Source organism: Nelumbo nucifera, chromosome 8 (assembly GCF_055504915.1).
Source record: "Nelumbo nucifera cultivar China Antique chromosome 8, China Antique-T2T, whole genome shotgun sequence".
NCBI classification, from domain to species: domain Eukaryota; kingdom Viridiplantae; phylum Streptophyta; class Magnoliopsida; order Proteales; family Nelumbonaceae; genus Nelumbo; species Nelumbo nucifera.
Window position 1 is genome coordinate 34761564 of NC_142656.1, and position 27164 is coordinate 34788727.

Here is a 27164-nt window from a genome sequence, read left to right on the forward strand (position 1 = left end):
CCAATGTCAACACCTTGCGCAGGACCAATCAGGGTGCATGATAGGCTAGGCTTGGCAGGCCTCGTAGAGCCAATCACGCGCCCTCACCTGGTGCTCCCAGACGATCGTGCCCTCAGTGCAGACTGCATCTAGGCCTTCTGAGGTCACCTACCCTCGGGCAGCCTCAAGTACAAATAAGAGGTGACCTCCACAAGGTAAAAGATCCCATAACTTAGCTCTCAAGCACTCTTCTTGCTCTTTGAGATCTCTTGCTCTTTAGTGGCCTCGTCTTTGGTGCCCACACCCAAGACCTCATCCACCTTCCACCTGTTACTAACTTGACCGTCGGAGCGTCCACCTCAGGTGCCAACCCGGGGCCTTTGACGAGCTCTCTCACCTCGTAGGATCGATCTACCCACCCTCGGCCACCTCAGACACCTTAACTTCGGGCACTTCGCACCTTGGCTTAGGAGCGAACTGACAGTGTTGATCTTGACCAATCCGAGCATCAACAATTTGTGTCGTCTATGGGAACATCGCTAAGACTTCCTTCAATCTAATTTGCAATCAAGAATTCCTTCAACATGGTACGAAACACCAAGAATGCCCGGAACCTGGTCACCAACGAGCAATTCTAAGCGGTCCTAGACCGATTGGACCACCTCACCCGACGTGTTGGGGAGGCCTGTCCCTAGGCAAGAAGACACCCTCAGGGTGGTCGCCCCGCCAGGGCATTGGGCCAATGGGGGTAGCGCGTCTGCGGACCCGCTAGCCCTTGGCTCTGCCGACTCCCACCAGGCCGAGCCCTTCAAACTTGGTAGCAGCCGACGTGCGAGCCAGCCTCCTTAGCATGCAAGACCTCCCAGCCTAAGGGAGAATGAATCAGTATGGTCTTGCAATTGAGGCCGAAGCCAAAGACACCGCCACCAACAAGAAATGCCACCTCCACCTCACACCTTAGACCTTCGAGGCTACCTTGACGACAGACGACCCAAAAGGAACCGAGACATAATTGGCCCATCCCACCGCCGAGGAGAATAGAAGGAAGTCGAGGTACCCGCCATCCAGCAGATCGCCAATATATAGGCATAGCTCGGCACGGTGAAGAGACAAACTTCGGTCCAAGGCACATGATACTCGGAGGTTGTACTTCTAGTCACCGGATCCCCCATCTCGCTCGACATCCTAGCCGTGGTATACAACCTTTGCCAAGGTTACACGCCCGGACCAGACATCGGACCAAGGCGTATGGCCCGCTAGAGGTCACACGCATGCTCATCCCTCCTGACAGGGAACCTATTGGAACTTGGCCGCAACCGACGAGCTGGCCCTTGATTTAGGCTTCAGCCTCGAAAGGGGGCACCGACCCCTACACCAGAAATGCAAGAAGAAATGTAATTGCAAAATGGCCCAAGATACACAACTTGGAGACCACTTTGGTAGTAGGCAGCCACCTCGCTCCAAGACAACGCGACAAGGGAAAGAGGACAGTAACCTTGACCGTCCCGGCAGTTCACCTCGCCACATGACACCGATTACCATGGAGGTCCACCTCAGCCTCGCCTAAGGGAATAAGTGAGGCTCATTTCCTAAAACGAACATCTAGCAAGCCTATTCGGGTTATTTTTTGTCTACTTATGACCCTTTTAGACAGGCACAAAGTATACGAAAAAATGCTCATCTCATTTCACAATTCAACTTACAAAATTTTTGGCCCTCAAGGGGAGCACATTTGTAACAGACAAAAACAAGAATTGAAGTCGGCTATACCTCGCCCTCGATTGGAGAAATGGGAAGATCCTCGATGCCCGCGTTTGCAACCTCGATGGGATCCTCGGCCTTGTCCTCGGGGGAGAGAGAGTTAGGGAGCACCTACAACTGGTCAATGGGGAAGTCTGGTGCCATCTTCAAAAGAGCCTTCTTGGTGTCTTTAATCCCCTCCAAGTAGGTTGCGGATCCATAGTGTGCCAGGCAGCGGCAGCACCCCGGTATTTTCGCCTCAGCCTCAACCTCAGACCTCCTTAATCGGTTCTCGGCCCTGGAGTAGTTTCTCCTCCTTTAGCAACGCGAGGGTCTCATCTCGGCTGCTCTCCGCCGAAGCCACTTGCACCTGAAGCTGTTTATTCTTCTTCTCAAGCCGAGCCACATACTCGAGAAGGAGGTGGATGCGGTCACCGAGGCTGACATAGTGATGGTATACTTGCACCAGGCACAACATCAGTAAAGCCAATAGAATCTAGCAAGCACCAAGTCAAAAAGAGAAGGAAACTCACCTCAGCCAAGAAGTCCATCCCCTCGTCGACGATGGCAATGGGGTCCATCTGCATCATGTCTAAGTGGTAATCCGGAGGGACCATCCCCTTGACGAGGGCCCTGCCGATGCCCTCGGTATCAATGGAGTCCCCCTCGTGGACTCCCCACTTCAGGTGGTAGAGACGGTTTAGACGCTCCCCCCCCCCTTGGCAGGCTCGGAAGCGGAGGGAGGAGCAGATGAGGGCCCGACGGTGGCCCCTTTCGCAGGCTATCTCCTCAGAGCAGCAGGAGCCCCCTTCCTCGGCACACCGCCCTCCATTGGGCAGTCCTTGTGCGTAAGCCTCTTCATAGGAGGTGCTGGTGGCACCCCGGTTGGCCTTTTCTAGCTAGTCTTCCTTAGCCGATCCTCCTTGGCCTTCTTCCCTTTGTCGCCCCCACTAGCGGGGGCCTGGGGACATGGGGTCCCCCTGGCGGGCGCGGACCTCCTCTCCACCCTTGGGGGCAGCACCATGACCACTCTCAGAGTCTTTCCACACAAAGTGCCCTCTATTTGGCCCTTCTTCTTGGCCAAGGCGCCCTTCAGTAGCAGTCTCTTGGCGTCCATGGGCATCTGTACAAGAAAAATATTACCAAACAACACAAAGAAAATGAGGGCGACGAAGATGAAGGCTAGTAACTGAAACTGAGGGCTCTGGCGAACCAGGAAACTCTTGGAAGCAAAGGCACTAATGAATAAGTGACGGCCGAAGCTGAGGCCCCTATTTAAAGAAAAATGGATGGCCCATATCGCGTGGGATCCAACGGTTGACGAATGACCGCCTTTGCTACCCATCCGCTGACTGACATGCGTGGCTTGCCTTGGGTAGATGAAACAATGCCTGGCGAATTAAATCACCTGGGTCCTCACTGTAACTCACTAGTCAACCCAACCATGTTGACTCAGAAAAATCGCAGTCCGGTTCACCCGTGCCTTGTCCTCCCTATAGCGACGACTCAGCAACCAGTTGAGGGCTCGACCCCTAACTCGTCAATTTTGGGACTCGCGACCAGCGTAACCCGTATTCGGCTCTGGGAACCGCTTCCATCATGACCCATGGAACTGCATAAAGAGACTCCCTCACAATGCGACCAAGTCACCAGCTTGGGTACCCTGGCACTTCCACCTCGGCACCCTCAACCAAAGCCAAGGCCATGCAAGACGTACCCAGCATTTACAAGATTGGGGGGCAACCTCCCTTTTGCCCACCTCACGCCATGAAAAACTCAGAGCCGAAGCCAAGGCCCCACTCTCCAGGTGTAGTCGAGCCAAGGCCCTGCACGAGCCTTGACCATCCTCACATTTTAAAGGAAAAACATATTGACGCCACCGCATGCCATAAGGCATACAGGTCTATTGACACCTCCTGGTATGAGACAATGCACTCCCTTTGGCTGAAGCCGAGGCCCCTCCTATCTTGGATGCCCACCCTAGCCTCAGGAGAGTGGGGCAAATGATGTAGGTGCATCCAGCTAGGCCAATGGCAAGCTTACATGTGTTAGGTGGTGAAGCACATAGTGGAACCAATTGAGTCACGGGTAGAGCCGGTGTCAGTACCTCGCACTGGACCAATCAGGGTGCACGCTAGGCTAGGCTAGGCTTGGCAAGCCTTGCTGAGCCAATCGCGCTCTCTCACCTGGCGCTACCAGATGATCACGCCCTCGGTATGGACTACATCTAGGCCATCCGAGGTCACCCGCCCCCTAGCGGCCTCAAGTACACATAAGAGGTGACCCCCACAAGGTAAATGATCCCAAAAGTTATCTCTCAAGCACTCTTCTTGCTCTTTGAGATCTCCTGCTCTTTAGCGGCCTCATCTTTGGTGCTCGCACGCAAGACCTCGTCCACCTTCCACCTCTTGTTAATAACTTGACCATCGAAGTCTTCGCCTCAGGTGCCAACTCGGGGCCTCTGACAAGCTCTCTCACCTCGTAGAATCGATCTACCCGCCCTTGGCCACCTCAGACACCTCGACTTTAGGCACCTCACACCTTGGCTTAGGACCGAACTGATAATGTTGACCTCGGCCAATCCGAGCATCAACAATACCTTATGATGTATTTTGAATTTTGCAATGGAATAATGATATACTAATGTATTCTGAATTGTGCAAGTAAGTATGATCCATTATGAAGGAATATGTTATTGACTCCAATTTATGTGATGAATCTTGATAGTGTTTACTATATATATATATACATACTTACCTTGGCCGGTTCCATGATGCCACATGCTCCATGCGAAGGCTTTGGCAACCCCAAGCACGCTCGTACATACCCTGGCCGATTCCAGGATGTTGTGGTCAGTTCCACGATGCCGCATGCTCCATGCGAAGGCCCTGACAACCCCAAGCGCACTCATACTTACCTTGGTCAGTTCCATGATGCCGCATGTTCCATGCGAAGGCCCTAGCAATCCTAGGGGCAATGGCAAAGCAAGACAAGTACATTACAACATGTGATGGGTCACCCTAGCAGTCCTAGGAAAGACATATCAGACACAGGTATGATGATGAATGCTAAGTATTTTGCCCTTATGAATAATTATGATTACCCTGGAAACTGGGAAAATATAATCACATTGAACATTGTGAGGCATCTTGATAATAGGACTTCCTTATGTGCGACAGATTACCTTGGAAAATCCAAGAAAGACTTCATCTATTCCCTGTATACATGAAAAGTAATATTTGGTTAAACCTTATCTACTCTCATTATTATATGCAATTGTGCTCCCCTCGAGGGTGTGATAGAATACAGTAACTCTCGCATGTGTGATGAACAAATACGACTAACTTTTGCGTGTGCCATAATATTTTAGTTGCCTTAAATGCAACAGTACCGACTTGCGTTGATGCACAAAGACCTAACTTCGCAAACTATGATGGAACCCAATTGACTCCACCTTTCTCTTTAACTCAAGCGATGGCTCTTTCACACATGATGATGCTTGACACTTATAATGATACTTAATCCCTTCGGTATGACAAGCTATGCCTCTACACATACGATGCGACCTTACTCTTCTTATGCAATGGAATTTTTTTTTTTTTTTGCCTACGGACTTGATTTGGGCATTTGTGATGGCATTTATCTTACTTTGTAAAAGATACTATTTGCGCTGAACCTTATCATTCTCAATATTACTTAACTTTGGCACATACGATGGTACTTACACGATTCTTTTTACATCACGGTGCTTATATTCATCGCAACCCTTACATAGGGTAACTTTTAACTTAACCTTCGTAGATGCGATAAGATTTAACCTTTCTCACACATAGTCCATTTTAATACATAGACATTTGAGCACAGCAATTGTGCTCCAGTCTCGACCATGATAAGGGACTTTGTGCGCAATGACGCCAAAGTAAAAACTCTGCAACTCGCAACTAAGCACACAGGGCCTGAATAGCCTACTGGCACCATGTTCAGCCCACCAAGGCGTATTAGCAATGCGCACAATAGGACAGACCCACCAACACTCCTATGTTGTTCAAATTATAAAGCAACATGATCAATAAACAATCTGAGATAAACTATGGCCTTTCATTACAAAATTTGAGTGTTTTACAAGGTATTAGGTACACTTACAATTCACATGGAATACCACCCTTTCCTCATATTTTCTATCTCTACTAGACCCTGCTTTCGTACCTCAAAATCTAGCAATTCCTTCTGTTCCACCTCGTATTGCGACCCCATCTTTTGCTAACGACCGCACTCGTCAAGAAGGGCATTTAGCTTCTTAGTTGCCTTCGACATATTTGCTTCAACCACCTTGAGGCGAAGGCATACATCCTTTAGAGATTGACCAGAGAGACACTGTGACCCCTTGAGACAAGCCTTCCAAAATGTGTGGGCCAACAAAGTCACTCACTCTTCAATCCAGTCAATTTGAAAGCCGAGAGTAGCAAAGGACTCCCAAGTCCTCAGCCATTGGGAAAACCCAAACCATGAAAGATCATCAGTAGATTGGTCCATGATACAATTCATCATCGCTGTGATTGTGTTCAAAGACGTCCCTATGACCACCGGAGGAATGTCAACGAACGACAACCAACCCTTCTGAATAATGATTGAAGCAGCCTTCGCTATAGAGCTTGATACGCAATGCTTGTTGTTTTTGTGAGGACCTTGGATAGAGACAGGGTCCATGATTGTGTAGCTCAGGGGAGTGATATCATTCTTTTCACAGTACTCCTTAAGCTCTTGTCGTATTAGCACAAGTTCCTTGTCATATGACATAGCCTCGAGTGGTGACACCACCTCAAAACCCATAGCTTCACTCTCGGGATGAGCCTCCAAACCCATAGCTACTACACCTCCAAGAACACCAGGCATAACAGGACTAGTAGATGCAGCCTCTTCCTCATGACACATGTCTTCTGCCATTGTCTTGCATGCTGGTTCAGACAACACTTCAATTGCAATTGGTTCTTGACCTTCAGCATCAGGCCACCCTAACCTAGAGACCGGCCCTTTAGGAGTCTCGACGGCCAGCAGGCCTTCTTGGACAACCTCAGTTTGACCCATTGGCTCACTAGGGGCCTCCCTTTGCAAACCTGTAGGGCTTCCTCTCCTCACGTAGCGAGGGTTGGGGTAATGTCATCGGCAATGAAATCCTCATTCACACTAGCACCCACAGGATCATTGGTTTGGGGTGGTGGGTGGGGATCTTCAGTCACTTTTTGACCTTGAGTGGGGGGCTGTGATGACTACAGCTTGCACACCAGCCGCCTGATAATTGGTGAAACTGGTACGGTGGAAGGATCCACATTGAAAAGCCCTTACAATGAGATGAATTAGAAACGATTAGTACAATAGAGATAATCGCAATAAGAAAATCATACAACTATCCAAGTTATCTCTACCTTTTCACCCACAACACCTTTAGGGAGGATTTATGGGGTCTCCGCATTAGGCTGAATATATTCAACCTCCACTTGCTTCAAAACAAAGGATTGTAAACAAATTAGTAAAAACAATGCCAATGTAATCCCAATGATAACAAAACAAATACATCAGCAATATAAATCCTTACCAAATCCACCTTCTCGAGCTCCCTCCTGCGTAGATGTGGAGCCATTTTCTTCACACGTCTGCTTGAGACACGAATAGAAACAACTCTAGCTGGTGGAACCAGCACTGTTGACTGTGTTGATTCCATGTTTGTCACATCCCTTACTTTAGTTGTCGGGGCTGGAACCTCCTTCCTGCCCACTTCAGGGTTTGCTCGCGGTGAGCCCACATCTCGATTCTCCCTAGCTCGAGATGATGCAACGTCTGGCTCAAAGGCACACCACATCACTTGCGCGGGTGAAACAAAGGCACGGGGCACCCTCGCTGATCTGGCCCTCTTAGCAGCGGGAGGGCAACTACCTTCACCTTTTTTCTAGCGCAAGGCGCTTGCCCTTAAACATAGCACCCAGGAACTCCTGCTCTTATAGAATTGGAGGGCTTGGTGGGAGATCAGCTGGTGCCTGCTCCTACTCAGCTGCATGACCCATAGAGAGTCCATAACATAACGTAGGAGGGGGCTCTCCCGTTTGAACATTTGGAGGCCCCTGAACAATGCGGACATGTCGGTGAAGTGGAGGGACTTACAAGCTTGAATCCTCCTGTACCCTGCAACAGGGAACCATGAACTTCCCAGGAATGCCAAATCATACTGTCGGGTCCAGAATACATCCTCCCCTGCAATCCGAAGAAACTAAGTGCATATGTCATCATAACCGAATTGGCGGAGGACCCTATCGGGCCAATAGGCTACAACTTGGGGTTCACCTGCACGGTCCAACTATGTGATGACTCCGAGCCAAAGAATGAGGTGTGCCATGCCCATAACGAGATGTGTCACCTCCACAAGACATTGCTGGTCACCATCCTTAGGAACAAAGGCGCCAATACAAAACAACATGGAATGCTTGACAGCTTGAGTATAGGGCCTCCACAAAAAACCTTCAATAGACGCCAGCTTGAGTTCGATCTCATTCACTCCAAACTGTTTATGCCTACTGGCGTGAAGCCAATGCTTCCCCCGACAAACTGCTAATGAATTCTCCTCTGTTTCATCCCCATTCAAGGTCGCTATGGTAGCTCTCATAGGAGAGAGGTAGTGGGGCGTAATGCTGAGGTCAAGACTCTCGCACATATACATGGAAAAAAGGGAGCAAACATGTAACTGATCCATCTCTTACAACTCGGGTCCATCATTTGTTGGTCTGTGTCATCCATCTGCTCATTTAAATATTCCAAAAACATGGATGTCAACGGGAGTTGATGGTCGCTAGCAGCAAGCACAACAAGCGAAACCAACACTGTGCGCAGACTGTAATTAGGAAGCCCTGGGAAGAGGAAACAGGATGCGATGTACAAAATGAAGGCGGCAAAAAGGCTTTGGTCATCTGCCCACTATACCATCACATCCCCCCTACCATGGCTCTCGAACCAATACACTACCCATGCCTCAAGCGACATTTTAACCTAGGAGGTTGATTGATCCACATGGGCCTTGAACGAAGTAATCTCACAGAGCTCTAACAAATTAGTGGGGAGAGACTCAAGGAACTACAAATGATGGGCAGACACTGACCCACTGATAGGTAATGCAAATAAGGCAACCACATCTTCTACAATTATGCCGAATTCACTGAACGCCCCCCCCCATCCCCCCACGAACGTATGAGTGTGGCAACACTAATGTTCTAAAAGGGGTTTCACATAACGCATCCCTTCCTTGCCAGGAAGATCCATGAAACAATCTACAAAACATTGGAGTCTAGCGTCCCATAGCAGATGGAAATACATCAAATTCTCTAGGATGTAGCACGCCCAACTCGAATAACTAACCAAGGATTTGAATTATCGGTCCTTGGTTCTTGACAATTATATGATACAGAGTGACCGATGTGCCCATATATACAGACCAACTCATTCCCATCAATGGCATCAAAAGCCCCTTCCTCCCCCCTTGACACTGGCATAGGAGGTCAGAACCCCTTACCGCCATCGGCCACCCTGGCCGCTTCACGTTCAGACAACATTTCTATTGTATCCATGACACTGACAAACTCAAGAAAATGACTGGGAGAAATGAAGGGAAAGGATTGGGAATAGTTGCTAGAATGGCAAGGACGGAAATAGAGAGAGAGAGAGCAAACCGACTGAGAATAACTGTTACACGTGTCCAGAACGCTAAACGACACTGAGAAAGGCAAATCAATATGATTACAATCTCTTAGTCGAAGCTTAATGGAAAAATAAAGTATATCAAATTACGATCATACCCCTAGTAGGGAGAAACTGATGCATTAATTTAAAAGTGAAACCATGTTGGGAACTACCACTTTAAATGTTACATCCCCTATCCGAGCCATACGCGTGAACACAATGCATTTATGAGTAGACGATGGTTATGAAAAGTCTTAATATGACTGCCATATCATCAACGAATAACAGCTTTCCCGTCCCTCCAACAGTAACAGAATGTGAAAAGCCACCAAGCAAAACATTACTAACTCATACTATGTATTCGCGATAGGCATTACTTAGGCAAACAGAGGGGGGCTGAACGCCTATACTTTAACGTTTATCACTTGTCTTTCAACAATTTACTTCCTGCCATTAGGTAGAGGGGGCTGAGAACTTCACTAACAAATTGAGCATAAAATTGCCTATTGACAGAAAGCATATTGTCAAAAGATAGGGGGCTGAATTATAGAATAAATGGAAAACCAACCCAAAACGAAAATCATGATTTCCACTTGAAGATACCACTAAGCCGAATGCATGACTGCTTATTGACTGGTTTGCAGCTTGTCAATAAGCAAGGGGACTGACAATAAATTCATGTGAATTTTCCCTTGATTGCAGATGATCCAGGCAAGACAGGGACGATCACCAGACTTAACGCACACTAATCCCTCCTTACATTGCTCTATAACCAAACCTCAAGACAAATCCAAGGACAAAATGCTTATCAGTAAGGTTCCACTTACCGATAAGCAAAGGGACTAATGTAGGTACATAGTGGTCGCTCAGACCATCAGAATACAGAGGATATTGAATTAATACCACATGAACGCTTGCGATGAGCTCATAACTCATCAAATGTTTGCAATGAGTTTATAACTCATCGCATGACTGCAATAGACTTGCACTCGAAATGAGCCGCGATAAACTTTGGATAGTGTAAACTTGCGATGAGATTTAAACACACACATATTTGCAATGGATTTTGGACATGCGCAGAGCTGCAATGAGTTCAAAGCCATTGTAGAGACGTGATAAACATAGAATCACTATAAACCAGGAATAAATATTAGTTATATGTGCGCCTTTAAATACATGCGTGACAGGATGCCTCATGGGCCTAGTATAGGCACGCCCACTAAACAATGATGTCACTCATGCCACGTCGGTTAAATGGGCCACTAAAGGAAGTAGAGCATGCGGATTATGAAAATCCTTGGACGAAAGAAACGTGTCATTGGGAGATCTCATAAGACACATGGTGAAACCCTAGAAGTGCTCTCTAACAACTGACAACGAATCCAATATTCCCTTTCCTAGTGGGAATCAAACGCTTTTGGCTCCTTCTTTTCGGGACCTCGGGATCTCTCCCTATAAATAAGGGTCTATCTCATAACGAAATCATCATCTTATCACTCACATATTCCCTAGCCTTTAGCTACCTCTTGCATTCGGTCTTCCTTTGTCTTTCAAGGAGACCCTCATATGTAGCCTAAACACCTCACTTACACAAGGGTCTTAGCAGAGTTTGGGTGAAGTTGAGCAATCGAGATAATATAGTACCCCTACACCTCGATAATGAGGGAATAAAGAGGAAATTTGAGCCCGACCTCTAGTGTTTACTTAAAGAAACAGACCTCCTCCTGGTCGTGCACTGTTTACGAGAGGTCGAAGCCCCTTTGTGGGAGCCTCGCCGTTCTTGCACCGAGGACCCCTTCTTAGCATGCACAACCCTCTACCCCTCTCCTTCAAACTCGCTAACAGATATAACTTAAAGACAGAAAGGAAAAAAGAAAAAAATGAGAGGACTCACCAAAGACTAAGAGAATCGGCCGACCTTGCCAACCTTAATCAACCATGTCGAGCTCTCTAACCAGAATTCTCTATGACCTCACTCAAAGCTCCAAAAACAGGTGCAAATGGGATCCCAAGGACCCCTATTTATAAATGGGGAACCCGGTCAATCAATAGTCGAGATCAAGTCAATCCAACGGATTAGAAGGGCATGATGGTTCATCTTTCGAGGCCCAAAAATGAGTTTAGCACATTTTTTTACGTTTGTGGAGCCTAATTCCCATGTAACACCTGCATGTGCCTAGTACGCGACCTATTAGACGACCCAAGCTAGGCAAATAAGTTTGATCTTGAACCATGACCCGACAAAGAACCTACATTAGGTGTTAAGCCATGATCACCTCGAACCAAGGTATTCCCTCCACTGAGCTTGGCATCTTAAGCTTTGGGATTGAGGGGCAATTGATGAGAGGTGATCTAGACATCTAATCACATAGTGCCCCATGGCAAGTCCGAACCATTTAATGACACCTTGGCACCATGTGGAGGCAAGTCACACTTGGCCAAATCAGCCCAAGCTAACAAGCTGGACCTACATCTCAACTAATGGAAGCCCGATAGGTCGCTACGTATTAGAACAGAGCACATCACCTTGGGAGAACAAGACAATGAATTCGGATTCCGGCTTGCACTCCCCGACCTGGGCAACCAATGACGTGAGTAACTAGCCGACTTCCAGGGTACCAACCTACGTGGCAGGCTATCCTTATTTGATTAGCACGCCTATCGGTTCCAAAACAAATAGTGACACATTGTCCACTTGGCAGTGCATGCTTTGGAGGGTCTAGATGAGGATTATCACCAGCATTGGTAGAACATGCCCTAAAGATAACAACAGGCCGATAAGGCCTATTGTTCTCAGATATCTTGGACACGACTCTTGGACCCCAAAGCCTATAAAAAGGCACCTCCACACCTTTACAAGGTATGTGTGATTTAGTGCATTCTAGTTGTCTAAATCTCCCTTTCGCGTTCTTGCTCACTAAGCTTAGCTAACTTAAGCATCGGAGTGCTTAGTTCGAGTCCAAACTCCTGGGTACTCTAATATCTTGCTTCTTGTAGATCAGTTTGTTGACCTCAGCACCACTCTTCCGAGCTGTCCTCCAGTAGGGAAGTTAGGTGATTTAACCTCCATCTTAACTAAAATTTACCCTAAGAAAAATGAAAACTACTTGGCCTTAAAATTTTCTACATGTTTCCATTGATATGGAAATGTTGATTTCTTTTTCTTTGGTTAATAGACATGGTGAAAAGGTAGAGAAATTTAAAGGTAATATTGAAGTTATTCTAATATCTAGTAGAAGTAGAAACTTTAACAAGTTGCTTACTCAAAGTCCTGAACCATATTTTAGAATATTTTTATTTATTTATTGTGATAATTTCTCATAATTTGAAATCCATATTTACTATCTATCTATTACTTTATAGTGAAAATTTACTTAGTAGTAAGCACTTGTTTTGTATTTCCCCTTAAAAGATAAGTTGGAGCTTACCCTTTTGTTACCTCATAGTGGGTAACAAGAAAGTTGGCTATAAATTTACCACTTAACTTTCCAAGACTGATCAATGACACTATAAGCAAAATTACTGATATAGAGAAAATTCACAAAGTAAAAATACATGAAGTTATAGAATTCAATATTGATGTTCAAATCAAGGAGCTAATGAACATACCGGTCAATGAATCTAAGAGTAATACTTGGAATAGTATCTAATTCAGGTGGTTAGTTATGAAAATGGATGTATTTTATAAATTTGTTCATTTATGTGGTCTACATAGAAATTACATCAAATAAGAAATATATGGTAAAAACAAATATGAAATGCATAGAAAACTGAGGGAGCCCTCAATTTTTCAGAAGTAATATTTGTATAATAATTTGAAATGCTATTGTGGTATTTATAACTGGCCATTGGGGGGAGAAAATCTTGAAAATAAGATACCATAAATTGTATATTATGGATTTAATATATGTTTGGTAGCAACAACGTTGATAAGCCTGGTTTTACAACTAAGGCAAAAACTAGACTCAACCAAATTTTCAATGATTTAAAATGAGACTCAACCCATCTATTGAGTCAGCTGAAGAGAAATTAGAAAAACTAACTTTGAATAGAGAAGTAGACTAGCTTTAATGATGATCTAAAAAGAAAATGAGAGAGAGAGAGAGAGAGGAGAAAGAAAATAGTGTTTTGGCTTTCATTCCTAAAAACGCCACCGCGTTTGTGCAGCTGGGCATGGACGTTTATTCAAAGTTGAACCCTGTTTGGTTCATTAGTTTATGAAAAAGAAACACTAAAACACAAAAACACAGTAATACTTTGATTTCTGTGCATTGAGCTATTGGGGGAAGCCTCTCGTGGCAGTTGATGTGGTGGGGGATAGAACTAATCCGGTGCATCGTAGATCATTAGAACTTAAAAAATAGGTCGAAAGAGGAAGAGGAGAAGCCCTACTTCCATTGAAATCCATTTACGAGAAAAATGTCATCCATCACCTGCTCGTAGAGAAGACTCCCTCCCTATTCATAAAAGATTCACTGTTAGATCTCAATTTCGACCATTATATACATGTATGAATAATTTCGATTATTAGATCAATTTGATGGCACACACTTACGGGTGCAAGTCGGGCGGGTTGAGCTGGGTTTATGGTCAATCCAGGCCCAACCTTAAAATTTGGATTTAAGGCCCAAGCGTGAGGTCAAGCTTGATTTTCCCAATCCGAGCCCAGTTCGCCTTGTAATTTGATGCACTCGGGTTGGGTACGGGCTCAGTCCAGGCTTAGGTTGGTCAATGAACCCACTCTAAAATTACACATATATAAATGTATTTATGCAAATATATATTCATATATTTATATATGTATGCAAATATATATGCAAAATATCTATACAAATATTATATATACAAATATGTATGTATTTATATGTAAATATATATGCAATATTTACATATATACACATATATGTATAAATATATATAATTAAGCCGGGCTCGGGCCTGGTTCAGGCTACCTAAGGGCTAGGCCCGAGCCCGACCCGAAAAATAAAAAAACCTGATTTCTTGGACCCGAGCCCAGCCCGAGGACCAAAAATCCAAGCCTAGCCCATGTAAAATTCCGGATTGATCCGGTTCGGGCTTGGGCTGGGCCCTCCCAAGTTGCACCCCTAGTCACACCGGATAGTGTACAGTGTTGCTTATTGAAATGCCTCACCAAACAACCAAAAAGGAAAGAATGTTTGTTGTTGCTTAGGTGGCAGATGCCTTTATGGATTGTTTTTGGAAATACGTCACAAAACAGCCAAAACTTATAAACGTTTAAAGTGGCATTTTTTTGATAAAGTTTTATCTTTAGAACGCCCATCCATAAATGTCAATAGAACCAAATACATACTCAAAAAAGCCCAAACATTGAGGGTATTTTGGAATTTTGAAGGGTATTTTTGGAAATACCTCACCAAACAACCAAAAAGGAGGTATTTAGTTCTTTTTCAATTGAAGGGTATTTTGGAATTTTGAAAAAAAAAAGAAAAAGTAATATGGAAAACCATATTGTCTTCCAATTCATCAGCTTATACAAGTTGCAGTGGGGGAATATGCCCATCAAATGTTTCTACTAAAGTTATTTGGTAGAATTTTCCATTGTGCACATCTAGACCATCCCATTAAAAGAGGCATTCCCAAATATTTCTCTTTTTCCCTTATTGGTCGTACACGCAATGATGATGATAGATGCTCTCATATTCTTATATTTTTCCCACCTTAGAGGGACCTTTTAGAAAAAAAAAATTAGGTGGCCTTTTCTTTGAAACCTAAGAGCATTTTTTTTTTCAAATTTTCTTTTCTATTAGAAGAAAAGAAGCAATTAAGCATTTGGAGACTCAAAGAGGCTGATTTAAATTGGGGTTTCGGTTGCAATCAATATAGGTAAGTTATTTTCTTCTTTAAACCATTTAGTTTTTCTTTTCTTTCATTTTGAGATTACTTTTAAATCAAGAATTGGGGTTTTTGTTAGACATCCATTTTCCTTCCACTTTCCGATAAGGAAAATGATTCTAATCAGAACCCATGCCATTAGACGGTTAGACATCCATTTTGTTAGCATTTGAGATTACTTTTCTTTTATTTTGGGCTAATTTCGATTCTATCTTATAGACGGTTATGGGGAGTTCATATTTGAAGTATGGTTCTTGCCTCGAACCCACCCCATTGCCATTCCTAATAGCCTTATCCCAACCAAGAACCAAATCGCTAGAATGGCTGTTGGATGAGATACACAATTAGTTATAATGAGAGATAAACGAGAGGAACTTTTCAGCTTTTTGATCATTACATTTACAACCTAGACATTTAAATCGGGAAACCATCAAATTGATATATATTGAAACATCCCTGACACAAATTTGTATGCAAAGTGTTGTTTGATTGTTTTAATTCAAAAGGTCTTAACCAACTAATGGTGTCTCATTGATATAATCTCTACCTAATTGTAGCGGAGTCCTAGATCAATTTATATGTGACATTACATGTGGTTAAAATCTTTCAAAAACTGAGTTTTGCCTACTAATAATTTTAAATGAAAAGACACTTTGAATTGAAAAGTTGTTTAGTGATGAAAGGATGTTCAAAATTTAAATCTAAATTAAAAAATTATTTAAAAGAATTTGAGATAAATTACACATGTGTTAAAACATGAAATCATAAAAAATTAAAAAGACAAAAATACCCCTATAAAACTTTTTGAGTCCCATACACAAAAAATAGAAGAAATGGACCGTTAGACTTATATCAGGATTCATGACACACCGTGACATGTAAGAAAGGCATCGCCTGTGCAACGCATGGTGCCAACTGGCCCAACTGACAAACAATGTAGTGTTTTCTAGTGACGAGTCCTCTCCTACATACGGGGAAGGGCCACGCTTCGTTGGGCTCTTCTTTTAATCAAAGGAAGGAAAACCGAATTAATATGAGATTTGCCTGGTGCTGGTGCTATCTGAATCCGACGAGAAAGAGGGAGGAAGAAATCGAGAATTGGAACCAACGGAGATGACCAAAATCGTTTTTTACCCCTTTTAAATGCTTCATGAACTAAAATAAAATCCATTTTGATATAATCGTATAAATGTAAAAGAAAGGTCGACTCTAGCTTCGTTAATGGCGTTCGAAGTTCCAACTTCTCTGATGCGCGAATTGCAAATTGCACTCCGTAAAGAGGCTGGCCTCTGTTCTTACGATCCCGACGATCCATCGCCTCCCGAATTGCCTTCCATCGAAGAACTGATGGCTGAGTTGGATCCCGCACCTCCTAATGTTCGATGCAAGGAATGCCGTGGAAGACTTCTTAGAGATATTCAATCAATGGTTTGTATCTTCTGTGGTGCTCAACAGAGAAGAGACGTACTCCCTGAGCCCATCTCCTTCAAAGATACCTTCACTTGTCGGTGGTTACTCGAATCACTGGACTTGGATGGATCTGTGAGTGTTTTTTATCGTTTGTTCACTTCAGTAGCAGTTAATTGCTTGGAAGGAATTTCTAATTAATAATCATTATCTATCTATGGATTTGTGAGTGATTTTACCAAATTTATCTCTCTTCGATTGTTTGTTGTCCAATGATTTACCTTTTTGTGTTCATTTTTCTGCAATTTTAAGCATTATTTTGCAATTTTCTGCATTTTGGACAGTATAATGCATATTGAGCATATGAACCGTTTGATGGCATCTATTTTATGGGGGTGTACCGTGTATTGTGTAGTTTGTATTGGTTTACACTTTATCATGATTTGCTTTGCAAAAAACACTATTGAAAAACACTAACAAACAAGCAATCATTTGCTGTTTTTTTTTGAGAAAATGGCTCAGGTGGCAATAATGGAACCAATCAACAATGCCGTTTTCTGAGGAAACGGCGCACCATTGCATTTGGAGAAATGGCAATGCAACCAAATAAACCCTTTGTTTTCCCTCCGTTTTATCTCAAAAGCATGCAACTTCTTCTCAATCTCTACCCTAAAGGCTGGAAGATTGACGAAGAAAGAATGTCTGCTGTGTCTCCACAACTGCAAGTCAATGAAAGAGCTGAAATCCTGAAACAAAGTCAATCCCAGATCTTCAGAGTTGGTCTTCTTCAAAACAGGGATGCGTTGAACAAGCTCATGGTATTCTATACAAACCCAAATTCTGGAAATTTACAGTATGCGGTGAGAATCTTTTACATTCAAGAGCCATGTCTTTTTATCTTCAATTTAACGATCAAGTCATTTGCAAAGAAGGGCGGCTTTAGAAAAGCTCTTTTGCTCTTCAACTGGTTGAGGGAAGAGAATTTATCCTCTGATAATTTTACTTGCCCCTTTGCTCTCAAGGCAATTGGGTGTTTGTGGGCAGTTTCAGAAGGGCGAAACATCCATGGATTTATTGTAAAAACTGGGTTTGAATTTAAATTTTCTGTGGGGAATTCACTTATGGGGGCACGTACGCAGAAATGAGTAATGTGGAGACTTTGCGATGGTTATCCGAGGAAATGTGACAGAGAGATGCAATTCCTTGGAATGTTTTGATTTCTGCATAAGTTAAGAGTGGAAGATTTGTGCAGTCTGTTTTCCAGCAGACGAACCAGCAGAGTTTTGTGAGGCCTGATGAAGTGACAATTGTCAGCACTCTTTCAGCTTGTGTTGCCTTGGGAAACTTGGAACTGGTTAAGGAAATTCATCAGTATATTGCAAGGAGCTTGAATTCACCATTGTTTTGGGTAATGCCTTGCTAGATATGGATTCAAGATGTGTGGGCGTTTAAGCCTGGATCATCAAATCTTTGATGAAATGTCAGATAAAATGTATGGACAAGCATGGTATCTGGGTATGTGAAAAGTGGTCAGCTGGATGGGGCTAGAGAATCGTTGGATGTGACTCTAGCAAAGGATGTTATTCTCTGAACAACTATGATTAATGGCTATAGGCAGTATAACCAATTTGATGAATCCTTGTCTTTGTTTCAGGAGATAAAAATGAAAAGGGTAGAGCTGAGTAAGTTCATTCTTGTTGCATTTCTTACAGGCTGTGCTCAGTTGGGAGGTCTTGAGGAAGGGAAATGGATTGATAGGTGCATTGGTCAAAATGTGATTAGAGTAGATGTCATTGTTGGTACTGCTCTTATAGACATATGTATTTCAAATTGGGTACATAGAGAAACCCATAAAAATTTTCATGAGAATAGGACAGGGCTTTTTGGACTGTTATTATCTGTGGGCTTGCTATGAATGGCCAGATGACCAAAGTCCAGTCGTTTGGAGAGCCTCTGGGTGATGAAGTCTAGTGTACTTCCGCTATCTATTAAAATAGAAATAGAGTGACCCATTAAAGAGGCCACAACCCTCATGGTTTGGGGAAACAGCCCCGTTAATGTGTGAAGAGAAATTTCTGGTGTTTCCTGCCCTTCCGTTTTTCTTTCCATAGCTTCAAGTAGGTGGTCTGGAACTCTGGATTCTCATCATCTGCTTCCTCTGTTTGTAGTAGGAACGTTTTCTGGGTCTTACACCTGTGACCCGGACCGAATTTATCTTCACAGTTGTAATAGAGGCCACGGTCTCTTTGGGCCTACATCTAACATATCCACCCATGAAAGCCTTATTATAAGTATCGCAACCGGAACTATGGCAGTAGATTTCACTGGTGGGCATGAGTTTTCAGTCCGTGATGGATTCTTTATCAGTGGTGGTTCAGATGGATTTATTTGATTCAAACCGGTGTGACCCAAATGTGATAAGCTCAAATAGGGGCGAGGCATTCTCCTAAGACGACTAAGTCGATCTTCTTGCAGGAGAGCAAGACCAACAACAAGCATCGTAGCTGGTTAGAGGCCTTTAACTTCTACACAAATTGCTTCCTTTAGTCTGCCGATAAAGCAACCGAGGAGAGCTTTTACAGACTGCCCCTAAACCCTCATTGGGAGTCTCTCAAATTCCATCTGATAATATCCCTCATGTTCCCAGTTTGCTGAAGTTTGGAAAGGGCTTCATTGAAATCTTCAAACCTTGTAGGGCCAAACCTTACACATAGGGCTTCAATGAAATTCACCGAGGAGATTTGGTGGTGAGAGCGATCAAGCCATTGAAACCACAAGATTGCCTACCTTTGTGTATTACTATGGGGCTGGAAATTTGGTTTCTTGGAGGAGCAAGAAATAGTCAATGGTTGCTAGATCATCAGCTGAAGTGGAATATAGAGCCATAGCCCGTGGAGTATCTGAGTTGTTGTGGTTATGGTCTCTGATGGAGGAGATGGGTGTTGAATAATAATCCATTGATGTTGTATTGTGATAATCAGGCATCCATTAACATAGCATATAATACCATCCAACATGATCAAACAAAGTATATTGAGGTGGAGAGACACTTCAACAGAAAAAGAGTGGCATTTAGGGAAGTTTGCCTACCCTTAGTTGCATCTGAAGAGCAGCTAGCTGATGTAATTACCAAGGAGTTCCTAAAGTTAAATTATAGAAATATGTAAGCAAGCTGGCATGATTGACATCTATGCTCAGATTGACGGGGAGTGTAGAAATATTATTTTCTTGAATCTATGGACTTTCCTCTTATGGGCTTGTTAATCTCTTTTTCTTTATGATTATAGGCAGATGCCCTATTAAGAGTATACTTGTAATTGCCCCCATTTGTTTCTAATCTTGATTAATAAAAGTAATTAGGGGCTTGAGAGAGGATTATGATTGACTCTTCTCCTTCTCCTTCTTCATCCATCTTCTTCCCTTCTTTTTGCACTGGTTTCTTCCTTCTGTTAGCTGTCTTTTCTTGATTAAATACAAAACATATTGCTGGTATTTTTTCTACTATAGATAACTACCTCAGGATAACTTGGTGAAGGTGAATTTTGATGGATATAGCAGAGTTAATCCTGGTCCATCTAGAATTGGAGGAGCCTTTACGGACTCCAAGGTATTAAGCATGGCAGAGATAACTGTAGTTGTGCAAGGACTTGGGGTGTCTAAAGCTTGCAACTTCCGAAATCTGATAATATAAGGGGATTCTGAAGTGGTAGTGTGATGGCTGAAGAATCAAGAGTTGAACCCTTGCTCGTACATAAATATAATGAAGGAAATAAAAGTATTAATGGGGGAAAGGGTGGTGCAAGTGCATGGCCTTATAGGTCAGCAAATGGACTGGCTAATATGTTCTCTAAACATGGAGTAGATAGGAGTCAGCAATTTTGGGACATGATGGGGAATCAGTAATATAATAGCATCAACTAAATGAATGTACATTGACAAGGGTGGGAAAACCTGTTCTTTTCACCAGGGATGGCTGCTTTCACTGTACATATTCATTCTTCTTTCATCTAATAAATTTTACAGTTATTCATAAGATACAAGAGAGAGAGAGAGAGAGAGAGAGAGAGAGAGAGAGAGAACCATTATGTCTTCTTACCAAAGAAATACATGTGTACAACCACAATCTACTGTGTACAAGGTATGATACAACAATACATTCAGCCTACAAATTGTCATAAATACCCCATAAATACATGACCAGCCCGAAGGCTCTATTTGTGACTTGCCCATGTTTAATTTGCAAAAGCTAGACCAAAATGCGGTTTTATCAGAAACTTCCATGCTAAACTTGCAAAAACATTCAACTTAGCATGCTTTATGCCCCCTTTGCTTTCTAAGCAAACTATTTACCTACTTTCTATAATTAGTAGATCTGGGAGACATTCATTTTGTTTTTCAATTTGTGGTTAGTTGGGTTTAAGGCTGGGTTGAATTGAATTGACATTTTTTTTATTTTAAGTTTAGATTGACAAAAAATTGTAGTTAAGAATTATCTCTTGTTTCATTGTATTAAGTATTAACACCTTTCTATAATGAATTATAAAGGCATGTAACTGGGTGTACTCCCAGGTGGTGGGTTGGATGAGAGAGGGGGCTATGGCCTATGCATTTATTGGCCTTTTTGTCAGGGAGGTTAAATGTCTATCTAGTAGAGGGAACATTTTATTCTTCTGGATTAGGGGATCTGCTAATGATCTAGCCCCTATGTCTGGAGTTGGGGTTTTAGGGGGCTACTTGTATTAAGGTTCTGTTTTACCACATTAAGGAGCATGTTACACTTCTATTTGACATAAGTACGTAATTGAAAATTAACATTAAAAAGAAAGATGAAGAGAATAGAGAAGAGGAACATTCTGTTCATCTACTTTGAGGGATATGAAATCCTCCAAAAACAAGTGTCAGTTTCTTTAGATAAGATAATCTTCTGCCCTGATTCCCATAGTACAATGGTATTTAAAAGATAGGACTCCTACTCAACCAGAGACTCCTGCAACTAAACTTCTCATCACTACAACCCTCATACTTTGCAACTAACTTGACTGTTGAACCACTTACATAAGACTCATAACTGATTCTTCTACTAATAAGACTCCTACTAACCCCATAATTACTCCACTGATCATAAATTACTCCATGTTGCCATTGTATGGCCCCATGTGCCTAAACCAGTCATTTTATGGTTCATGCATACATAACATCTTGACTGGTGGGCCTCCACAGAACACAGCCCATTAGGTTGTGCTCCCATCTGTTTTCTTCTTATGTCTTACATCTTCTTTGTTTTTTCATTAATAAAATTTCTTGATCATGTTACCCACAAAAGAAATGCATGTAACTAGGATTGGTTGCAAGAATTTGTATTTAAAACGTGGATAATATTTGTCTTCTGTTACATTACAAAGAGTTGTTTGAAGATAACTTTTCCTAAGAACATAGAGTTCTGAGTATTGAGAAAAACAGGTGTTATTTTTCAGGAGGTCATTGATTTAGCTACTGGAGATAAGAATTCAACTAAAGGGCAGAAAGCACCAAAAGACGAGTTGCTTTTGTTCAACTTGTTAGATATTAAACTTAATTGGCCTTCTGAACTTCAGAAAATTGAAAGTAGCCTTACAGGAAAGGAACCAAGGCAAGCTAAAGACTTTTTGGACTTGGATGAAGTGGACCTAGATAAATTATATTCTGCAGCAAAGAATGAGACTGCTGCTAGTAGATCAGAGGAACAATTATTAGTCAACAAGATAGAAAGCACAGAAGGTCAGGAATTTATTGGCCAGGGAAGTCTTGATTTGATCGAGAGTGTTGAGCCTTCCAGCATGCCAGTGGGATCAGGCATTTCTGAAGATGACACAGGATACCCCTTTTCTGGTGCATCAGGCCATAGAAAAGGTTCTTTGCATGCCAATAGTGTGCAGTTAGAAGATTCCATTTCTGATGGGTATGTGTATGTCTGCCATTTTTTAACAGTGCAATTTTATAATTATTAATTTGTTGTTTTCTTCGTGATCTGAACTTTGATATCTTTATGATCTGAGCTAAAATGTTTTATATTGATTGAATTGATTAAAAACAAGACATTTAAATGATCAACTTTATAATGTGTGCATGCATGTGCTTATCTTAGTCTAACTTTGAGTCTTTGATATGAGTAGTAAGATGTAAAAACAAGATGAAGAAAAACCTAGAAGAAAAGAGATCAACATTGAAGAGTGTTTGGGGCCTTTGGGCATTCAAAATCAGGGTAAGTCTATCCCACACATTGTATTATATATTAGAATGTGGAGAATTACATTATTGCCCTTAATAACATGATATAGAATGTTACTCTTTTTATAATAAAGTAAAACCCTTATTCCACTTGTAAGAGTATAGACATGTCTAACACCATCGGCAAGCATGAATAGGTGTGCGAAACAACCACCTTAGCTACTCAAGTACTGTGAAACACCATTTCAATATGATCTCTGTACATAATCTTGAAGCAATGGGGATCAATGAATACCGGATAGTTGGCCTTCTAGTGGAGATTATTGATATCAATGGCAATGTCTCTATATATACATAATCTTGAAGCAATGGGGATCAATGAAGACCAGATAGTTGGCCTCCTAATGGAGGTTATTGATATCAATGCCAATGTCTCTATGACCATGGGTTCTACCATGGTCCATGTAGAAGTCATAACTTTTCATATGTAGAAGGATGATTACAGGCAAGAGAGTCTACCATGCATATGCCGAAGGATGATGGATGAGACATCATCTTCTTCAAAGACAACTAGGCTAGCTCCACATCCACCTAAAGATTTCAGGATTGAGAGGTAACATCTGCACAAACCTGACCATCTTAATGAAAACATTGCTATTTTTCTAGATATATTTTTGTTTCAGTGAAACATGCAATAGCTTATGCTTTTCATAGTACAGTTTCAGTCTCTTGAATCAGAAAGTTATTTCAATTAGATGTCTAATGTTTCATGTCTCTAATGATAGTCTCATATGATGTTAACAGTTCAGAACTATACTACATAATTATTAATATGGAAGCAGCTATACAGATGTCATTATCATAATTTCAGCCTTATATTATGTTGAAACGAATAGCATGACAAGGAACTGGAGCTACTTCGTGGGAGCTTGCCCTCCTACAGAGAAAGTGAGAGAGAGAGAGAGAGGAGAAGAATTGGAGGGAAATTTCTCTTGTATTCCTCCTTTGTTCGGATGACTACTTATAGCCTCTTACATCCATTTTCCATCAAGAATAACAATCCAGTAACTAACTATTCTGACCTGTCCTTCTAGAATATACATATTTAAGAAGTGGTTGGTAGGGAATATCTCTGTGGATCAGCACTTGAGTTGGGTCCTGGGCCCGGGTTTAGGCTGAAGTGTCCAGGCCCTGTTCCTCCATTGATCTCTAGGTTCTATCAACTCCCTCCCCCTCAAAATTGACCTTGTCTTAAAGGTCGATGGAGGGAAACTGTTGCTATAGATTAGCCAAGTCCTCCCAAGTAGCATATTTAATTGGAAGGTTGGTCCACTGTACTAACACTTGCTTGTGTTAGACAGTGTATGCCCTTATCTCCAATCAACATGATGTACATTATGACATTTATTGTAAATGAATAAAGCACATATTTGATTCATGTTATTATGGTGTGTTTCTGTGTTAGTTTAGAATCTTCACAGCCGTTGGATAGATCTGGGGAGATTTATCCTGCCAAGGCTGACACTGATGTACCACCAAGTTGGTTGTGGTACCTTGTCTCAGCTATTAGGGTGAGACCTGAGGTACATGTAGTGTGGGTTTTCTTGAAACCCTAAACCGGACCAAAATTCTAGTATTGCCCTGGACCTTGGAGATAGATGGGCAAAATTGGAATGTTACACTTGACCCCTAGACTCGACTATGATACTGCACTAGGTTTCGGATTGGGTTGTCTTTGATATGCCAATCAGTGAGATCCTTAGAGAGAGTCAAAACCTGGGTATGTTGGGACAGTCCGAGAATTCATCTGAGTGGGTGATCATAGTGACATGATCAGCCCCTTTATCGGTCAAAGTGAATGATCGGGGATGCACTCTCTCTGATGGAAACCTAAACTGCCGGCAGTCGATTTCAACCGTTGAAATTTGTTTTTGCAAAATATATTTATATAGAGATATACATATATATATATATATTTTGGTTTTAAAATGTTTGCAAAAGGTTTTAATTCCTGGGATCCATGTGAGTAGAGAGTGCATCACTGCACCTTGCAGCCGAGGGAGAGGTCCTCTCTTGATGGGTAGTGTTTGATCATTATGTGCTGAGAGGTTAAGTACCATTGAGGGTTATGCCTAATGAGATAATCTTGCGTCTGCCCACATTCCTTAGGCCTTCATAAGATGGCTGGACCCAAGGACCATTTAGTGTAAATGTTGGGCCCGTTAAGAGCCCATAGTGATGGACTCAGGGGTTCACTGTATTCAGTAGTGAATTCGGCCAGGCCTTGTAACAGAGGTTAGGCTGAACACATGTGGCTAATGTGTAGATCAATGAGAGGGTCCCACGCCATACAAAGAGAGCCAAGCTAGCCAACATTAAATTGGAAGTGAGCCTGAAAGCTTAATGGGCCTAAAAGCCCATTTCGAACTGGGTTAATTAGATTAATTAAATAGGGGCGGATCTGGGATTTGGATTAGCAGATAAGATAAGGGATTATCCTTATCCACTTAAAAAGTCCAGATCCAAATAAAGATTTAGATCAAAGGAACTCCTAATTTGATTAGGAACGCTGATATTTATTTGCAGATAAGATAAGGGATTATCCTTATCACTTAAAGAGTCCAGATCCAAATAAAACATTTGGATCAGGAAACTCCTAATGAGATTAGGAAATTGTCTCTTTAAGGCTATAAATAAGAGAGCAGGGTGAACCTTGAATACACACTCAATACAGAGAGAAGACAACTCAGTTAGACTGATCTTGCCTTCAGCTCTTTTTCCTCCTACTCTTGCCGCCCTACCCTGTTCGATCTCCAGTTCTTGGATTTGATCAAGATTCGATCTTTAGAAGTTGTGTTCATTATCCCATTCGATTCTTGCTGAAGAATAACTAGTTCTTGGTGAAGAACTATCTGCTGATCCTGCCTAATCCCAAGTTGTGTCATATTCAGTGGAGGGAGGATTTGGTACACTCTTTGGGCGTGAACACCTACGTTGGCAGGAACATTCTTGCATGGGTTCCGTATCAGGTGTATCCCTCCCTAATTTTGGTTTCAAATTTGGTCCGGTTTGGTAACAAGAACGAACTTTGAAAGTGCATTTTTCTAAATTGGGAATAGGATTCCCGGATGTGAGTAAATAAATTTTTTGAAATTTCGCCCAACCTTCCTGCTCGGTTCGGCCATCCATCTGATGGATCTCCCATCCCTTCAGCTTGATGGTATTATGACTGCCAGACTTGACCTACTTTTCAGAAGTGTTTTATGAGGCTGAACAAGCAGCTATCCATCATTAGTGAACTGAGGTAAAGTTGGACTAACAGCAGCAGAGGGAGAAATGCATGATTTCAAGAGAGACACATGAAAGACTGGGTTTAGCTTGGAAGATGTAGGTAAAACCAGCTTGTAGGCTACTTGGTCAATCCTCTCTAAGATCTTGAATAGACTGAAGTATCTGGGTGATAATTTCCGCCAGGCCCGACAAACTAAAGAGGATTGTCGGTAAGGGTGTAGCTTAAGAAACACCATGTCACCTAGCTTGTATTCCACATCTCGATGCTTCTTGTCATATGCTGACTTCATTCTTTTCTGGGCCTGTTGTTGCAGGTGCCTTTTGATGGATTGAAGCAATTCATTGCGAGCTGATAGTTGCTGGTCTACTTCAGCGATAACAGAGGAACCCTTCTTATAAGGTAAGAGTGAAGGAGGTTCCCGTCCATAAACAGACTTGAAGGGAGTGGTTCCTGTAGAGGCATGGAAAGTGGCATTGAACTAGTATCCAGACCAAGGCAACCAATGTGTCCACTGTTTTGGATTCTCACCAATAAAACACCTTAGGTAGGTTTTCAAGCAATGATTTATCACCTCGGTTTGTCTATCCATTTGTTGATGGTAGCTAGTAGAATTGTACAATAGAACTCCTTGTTACTTGAAATAAGCTTCCCAGGATCTGCTCATGAAGAGTGGATCTCGATCTGTGACTATGGTGTTAGGGGTGCCATGCAACTTTGCTACATTATCCATGAATGCCGTTGCTACTGCACTGGCAGTATATGGGTGAGGTAATGCAACAAAATGGGTGTACTTACTCAGTCGGTCCACCACCACAAAAACCACTGGTTTTCCTACTGCACTGGCAGTTCCACAAGAAGCTACATAAATCTGAACCATTTTCTTCATTTTGGGCCAGAAGAAATGAGCTGCCAGCTGCTGGTATGTTCTCAGTACGTCTGAATT

The 27164-nt window shown here is 42.5% G+C and overlaps 2 protein-coding genes across 7 annotated transcripts in view; one reads left to right on the top strand and one right to left on the bottom strand.

Moving 5' to 3' along the window:
* Window positions 1–5798: 5798 nt before the first annotated feature.
* LOC104603201 (uncharacterized) lies at window positions 5799–9333 on the bottom strand. Its single transcript, XM_010267175.3, has 3 exons — window positions 7313–9333; window positions 7143–7217; window positions 5799–7057 (listed from the first exon to the last, which is right to left on the bottom strand). The coding sequence occupies exon 3, from the start codon at window positions 6802–6804 to the stop codon at window positions 6145–6147; it is 660 nt and encodes a 219-aa protein (XP_010265477.1). The 5' UTR covers window positions 6805–7057; window positions 7143–7217; window positions 7313–9333; the 3' UTR covers window positions 5799–6144.
* A 6863-nt stretch (window positions 9334–16196) lies between these two features.
* The window catches only part of LOC104603202 (uncharacterized), a 29541-nt gene continuing 18573 nt past the window's right edge, over window positions 16197–27164 (top strand). The window contains exons 1-4 of one of the 6 annotated variants that reach the window (XR_016079828.1): window positions 16204–16857; window positions 22197–22660; window positions 22875–22963; window positions 23127–23542. Coding sequence is in view for 4 of the 6 variants with exons in the window: in XM_010267176.3 (XP_010265478.1) it covers window positions 16537–16857; window positions 22197–22660 (785 nt within the window). In the remaining 2 variants the exon portion in view is untranslated. Of the gene's footprint in view, window positions 16858–17232; window positions 17583–22196; window positions 22661–22874; window positions 22964–23126; window positions 23543–27164 lie in introns of all 6 variants that reach the window. The other 5 variants (XR_736176.3, XM_010267178.3, XM_088893960.1 and 2 more) reach the window with 5 other exon arrangements.

What these genes read in the sequence shown, in the direction of transcription:
- LOC104603201 (XM_010267175.3), bottom strand. Translation starts at nt 6,804, where the DNA reads ATGGGTCAAACTGAGGTTGTCCAAGAAGGCCTGCTGGCCGTCGAGACT.